General features: G+C 43.1%; 2 protein-coding genes across 5 annotated transcripts in view; one reads left to right on the top strand and one right to left on the bottom strand.

Annotated features, from left to right (window-relative positions):
• The window catches only part of MCPH1 (microcephalin 1), a 269,106-nt gene that overhangs the window by 119,517 nt on the left and 143,399 nt on the right, over window positions 1-6,190 (top strand). The window lies entirely within an intron of this gene.
• The window catches only part of ANGPT2 (angiopoietin 2), a 78,634-nt gene that overhangs the window by 22,056 nt on the left and 50,388 nt on the right, over window positions 1-6,190 (bottom strand). For all 3 annotated transcript variants that reach the window (XM_019520603.1, XM_019520604.1, XM_019520602.1), the window contains one exon: window positions 5,749-5,981. In XM_019520603.1, the coding sequence (XP_019376148.1) occupies window positions 5,749-5,981 (233 nt within the window). The remainder of the gene's footprint in view (window positions 1-5,748; window positions 5,982-6,190) is intronic.

Genomic DNA, 6,190 nt, shown 5'->3' with positions numbered 1-6,190 from the left:
CCCCCGCCCCCGTCTCTCACCCTTTGGCTCCTCAATCTACATTTTCACTGACTACCTGTCTCGCATGCATACCAGACCAGCCTCTGGCTTCTTTACTTTTCATTCCATCTAGGAAGAGCACACACCAACTGCTGAAACTTCCTTAGCCTGATGAAGGGTTTTTGAACTCAAAAGCTTACTTAATAATTGTTTTCCAACAATTTAAGTTGGTCTAATAAAAGATATCAGATTCACGCAAAGAACCTTGTCTGCTTCGTAGGTATCATTTTCTTTTAACATATTTGTATACTTAAGAAAAACAATTGAATATAATCCTTCCTTCAGTTAAGCAGTTTGAATTCCCCATAGCCCTCACTGGACCTACATGAAATTAACATTCACAAAGATTTCTATACTCCTGTATTTACATCGTTTTTGCATTATTCATGATGGTAACATGGAGATGCCTTTTGTGATCTTTCAGCTAGATGTGTGTTTATCATTACTGTATTAACTTATTTCTGTTTAAGAATAGGTTAACGTTGGATAAGGTAGATATACCATAAAATATATTTTCTTTTGATTAAGTAGAATTCAAAGCATAATGCCCCTCAGTGAAGAGACTACATTCCTTCTACACAGGATTGGGCATATCCATAGTTCTCTGCATATTTGTGAAAAATCATCTACTCTAACGCAAAGGGTATACCAGGGGCCATGCCTTACTATGGTTAGTGGTCTCAGCACTGAGCAAGAACATTTCATCTCTGTGTACAGAGCTGATGCTTACTGCAGTTGAGGGGGATTCTCAGTAAGGAATCCTTACTTTCTGGAATTCATTCATGTAAAGAATGCTTCTAAATATAAGCCTAGCTATCTTAAGGAATAATATAAAGCTTGTCTTTTTTGCTCAGAATTTATTAACTTCAGGTTTAGAGTTTCTGGCACTTAGCCAGATGGCTGGTTATCTGTATGTGACCCTTTATAGGTAGGTTCAGTGTGGAGGTAGTAGAGTAAATGCTGGCTATTTTGATGCAGACAGAGAAATATAACCAAACATTATACTGGTAGGTGCTCTAGAAATGTATGCATGTAATACTTGATCAATATTATAGGCTTTTCACTTTGTTTATTAACAATGTACCTGTTTACATAGTTTGCTTCTAATATAAAAATAACACATTCAAGGTTTTAATGACTTTTCCACACCCTATTGTTTGTCAACTGTGTTAGACGCTTTCCCTGCTAATTTTGTCTTTTTGGCAAACATTCATTATTTTTTCCATTCTTGATTTAATAGTGTGGTAGCCAACACTGACTTGTTTACTTATTTGTGCACTAACATAACAGATAACATCAGCAGGAATGTGTACTACTTTAGGAATGATATTTAAGGAGGTAATATCCTATGTTGAGATCAAAACACGAAGTTGCAATTGGCTTTTTAAAAAATTACAAAATCATGCATCTCAAAGGCTTTGAAAAGCTTTTTTTTGTGATTTTAAAAATAAATCCCTTGTATTTGCAATCACACTTAGTAGTATTGTGCTCAGTGCTTAAGAGTTGTGAAGTGAAATCAACAATTAACTACATCAGAATAGTTTCATTATCCACACTAAATGAAAGGTAGAAAATAGTGGGGCAGTATAAATATGTTCTTATTGACTGCTGAGGGGTTTTTGTTTTTTAAATTTAAAATTATCTTTAATAAACTGAGTGCTCTTCTTCAGGCAGCAACTTTAAAAATATGCTAAACCTAAAAAAAAATGGTAAAATTAAAAAATTGTAAGCATATTTTATTCTTATGTGTATGGATGTGTATATGCGTTATGAATATTGAAGTCATCTGTTCCTATCTTTCAATTATACTGAAAACTTTTCAGCAAGTTTCCATAGTGGTTTTGATCCCTGTGAACCTAATGGACAAGGTTTCTATAGTCTCATGGGTTTCATGCTTAGATCCATAGCTGACCATTTTGTTGCAGCTCCATGTGTGACAAGATATGAAAATTATTAAATTAGCTACTTTGCTATATTTGGAAATAACACACAAGTAGTCATAAATTTCAGGTTATGACCAATGCATCCTTCTTAGTTAATGGCAGTGGCTAGAACATAAATCTGCCCCAAACTTGTTAGCTTGGTTGAGGTAGGTGAAGGGGTACTAGAGGCTGTTAAGAGCATCTGAGATGCTGAAATACTTGACATTTGAGGTGTCTGGAAGTTAAGTAGGAGGCACTGAGTTGTAGCATTGTACTGTGTGTGTATAATTGTCACGGGGCGGGACACTACGAGCAGCCGTGAACCCTCCTAACGCCCCTACCGTGCCAAGTGACTATAAAACGCACCCTCGATCTCGCCCGCCACGTCTTTGCTGGTAATATTGTTAAAGGGAGGCTACCTTTTTCTGTCCTCCTTGGCATGGTTCCCAGGTGTACTCCCGCCTGTACCCCATCTACCGATAATTCTGGGCACTCCCGCCACAGGGCTATATGTGGCTCCTACCACCCCTAATACCACGTCCCAAACTTCTCAGATGTACCGGACGTTGTTGAGTCAAAAAAAATACTATTGTTGCCCACGTCCTTGCGGACGCCCTCCGGGCTTGTCTCCCACTTAAGGCCCCACCAGGCCCTACTCTGTCTTGTCGCCCTCTCCAGGGCTTCTCACCAAGCTCGCGCCCTCTCCGGGGCCTTGCTCGTGGTCGCGCCCTCACTGGGGCTCGGCTCAATAGGGCTCAGGTGGCATCGGCCTTACCTGGCCCTCACGACCCCCTTCTGGGTCCTACACCCTACTGGGGCTCGGCTCAATAGGGCTCAGGCAGCATCAGTCTTACCTGGCCCTCACTGCACTGAACCCCCTTATCAGGATTGGGGTCAGTGCATCCTCTAACTACTTTGCCCTTCTCTGGCACCAGACTGCTGTGCCCTTCCCTGGCACCAGGAACCCCCACACTACTGGGGAGCTCCTATGAGGCCTCCTTCAACCCCTTATAGCCTCACCCGGTCCTCCGGTTGTATGAATAACTAAAACAATAAGCCAATCGGCTGTAATGCAAAAAAACCCAACTCACACTCTAGCCTCCTGGCTTAAAACCTAAACCCTAAGCCTTCTGGCTCATCATTATTTCCATCCCTGCCAGGGCTCCTCTGCCTGGTATCCTCACCCAAAAGCAGCTCAGGTCATCAGGCTTCCCAACTCTGCCTACTCCCGGCAGAGCTCTCTCCTTCACGGCTGCCAGAGGGGAACTGCCCCTGGGCCTCAGCCTAGGCTGTTTATAAAGGCCAGGCCCTGCCCCCTTCCGGTCAGCTGCCCTCTGGAGTTGCCCTGGCAACCCACACCTGTCCTTCCTTAGGAGCAGGGCACTTCAATGCCCTGCGACAATAATGTACAAAAGCTGTGTACTTGCATGGGTGCTATTTGTAGTCTGTTGAATCTTGGGTCTATAGTCCTACATTGCATGCTGTGATCTTGATGAGGGAGGTTTGGGTCAGTAGTGCTCCCTCTCTATCTCTGTTGCTTTCCTACTCCATCCAAGTTGAGGAGCAATGATAGGAGACAGAGGCAGCCTGCCAAGTAGATTCTCACTAAGTACAGACAGTCAAAAACTTGAGGCTGAATTGATTCAGTCTTTGCAGGTTAGTCTAAGATGCAAAGATTGAACCAATAAGCAAATGAACAAACATTCACTTTTGATTCAGGAAAATGCAGCCACATGCCTGCAGTGGCTCAAGCTAGAAGCTGGGGGGCTCTAGAGCATGGCTTTCTGGCATGTAGCCAGCATTAGCTGTGTGTTCATTTCCTCTTCTTGCTGTCCCTGAGGTCTCTGGGATTTACATTTCACAGACACAGCAGCAGGGCTCTGCAGGGTTGCTTATCAGGTACTCTGGGATTTGTAGTCCCCAGTTGCAGCCAGCAATAAGTAAGTCAGCAGGGTAGGGCAGCTCTGTACTTGGGAGAAGGGGAGTTTAACCCCCTCCTTGGCCCTAAACCTCAGCCAGCGTTTGCCTGGGTTGGGGGGGAGGGGCAGGGAAGTGAGCCAACCCTCACTGCTTCAGCTCGGGAGCAGAGCACTGGGGCCAGCCCTGCTTTCTGGAGTAGACAGCACAGCCCAGCACAGCCCAGGGGTGCAGAACATGCTGGGATGCTGAGAGACTCTGATTTAACTTGAACCAGGGAGAGGTCTGGGACAGAAGTTTCATAAAGCAATTTGACCTAAGTCAGTTAAGTCTGATACTACATTCAACCAGGTCTATCTTAAACCAGTTTCAGCCATTTTGAAATTGGTTTATGTATACTGAATTTATGTTCTGTTACAGGTTTAAACCAGTTTCTGATCACTTAAACCAGTTCATGTGTAATTTCTGTCCCTAGCCTTAATAGCTAAGTGGGCTAGGGACAGATATTACACATAAAACCCATTTACGTGATCAGAAACTGGTTTAAACCTGTAACAGAACAGATGTTCAGTGCACATAAACCAGTTTGACAAAAACCTGGTTGAATGTAATATCAGACTCAACTGATTTGGGTCAAACTGGTTTATGCAATATCTGTCCCAAACCCCTTCCTGGGTTAAGTTAAATCAGAGTCCTCCAGCATCCCAGCTACTTTGCAACTCTTGGCAGGGCTCTGCTCTCTGCTCTAGCCCAGGAGTGCTGACCCCTCCCCTCTGCTCCCTGGTTGCAGCTTTGGCAGAGACTGCAGATACCGCAAGGTCTGCCTGGCTGTCTCCCGCTCCCCGCCCCCATCACCACTCCCTGCTCAAGCAGGGATTCCCTACTCCCCTCTGCCTTACAAAGACACCTCTCAGCATTAGCTAACATAACACATGCTGGCTATGGTCTGTGCTGTGGAAGACAAGACAAAGGCAGACAGGACAGTGTGAGCTTAGGGCTCTTTGGAGCTAATCAACAGACCAGCTGGTAATGTCCCTCCATTCCTTCCTTGGAAAAAGTTGTTTAAGAAGAGCTTGAACTTATGAGAGAGGCTGTTGTTTTGCTGATGGGGTGATAAATGCTAACAATTCCCTGTGTAACTCCCTGCTGTGTAACTCAATTCTCTGTTACCAACAGTTGTGGGGAGGGGGGTTGTCCCCTCCCTAATCAGAGCATCCTGCTGGGGCCTGGCCATGACCTCCCTTTCTACCACCACCACCCCCCATAGCACTGTGGAAGGGAAGGAAGGACTGCTCTAGTACCCCCCCAGCTTCTAGTCTGAGCCACTGCAGACATATGCCTGCATTTCTTCAGTCCAAAGGGGATGTCTTTACTGTTACAAACTGGTTTAGCCTAGCCACGTTCGACTAACTTGCAGAGATTGAATCAATTCAGGCTCAGGCTTTTTGAATGTGTGTCCCTAGCCAAAGAGAAACAACAAACCCTGCTGTGCAGTTCATCTTGATGTGTAATGAATCTGTTTGACTGTAAGGATGTGTTACAGTGCTGTAAGATGTCTGAGTGCCACATGAGATGCTCAAAATTTAACAGCCCTGTAGTTTTTCGGATTAAGAGAACTGGATTGGCATAGCTAAGCAATATAAATAATGGAAGATAAACCAGATATTGTTGAAAACTGATGTACAGATTATTTTTTTCATTGGATAATGGAATTATCTCTTCAGGATAAATCTTAAATCATATAGTGAGTTGAACAATTAAACTCTTCATTTAATAAAGTGTGGTTTTGAGGTGCTGAAGCAGGAAAGTGACTACTTGACAGACCAGCATCTAATGGTATACAGACTAGCCATATTTGTGCTTTACTTACAGTTTGGTGTAGATATCATGGTAAGCAAGTTGTGAACAGTCTCCATCAGATCATGTTGCTGTTTTTGCAGAACTGAATTGTTTACTGTGGCTGTGACTAACTGCTTTTCTAGTTCCTCTATTATAGAATTTTGTCTTGATACCAATGCTTGAAGTTGATTTTTTTCTTCTTTTACTGACTGTAGCTGAAGTGTGTGCTTGTCTTCCATCTCAAGAACTTTTTTTTCTAGAAGGCTAATAAAAATAATATAGTTAGGGTCTCAACAAAATATTTCTATGTTTATAGCTGACAAAAAAGAGTATTGAGCCTATTGCAAAAGTTTTTTCCATCTTGATAAAAACAGTTTTATTTTGATTTCTTCTGAAGATAACTTGCAGAGAAGGTTATACACGCGGTATGTAGAATGCTATGAGTTGCACTTAATTCAGTGTATGTTGAACAT

The sequence above is a fragment of the Gavialis gangeticus genome, unplaced genomic scaffold (genome assembly GCF_001723915.1).
Source record: "Gavialis gangeticus isolate Ggan-Ray unplaced genomic scaffold, GavGan_comp1, whole genome shotgun sequence".
Taxonomy (NCBI): domain Eukaryota; kingdom Metazoa; phylum Chordata; order Crocodylia; family Gavialidae; genus Gavialis; species Gavialis gangeticus.
Note: the sequence above shows the minus strand (reverse complement) of the source record. Positions and strands in the feature narration are given on the sequence as shown.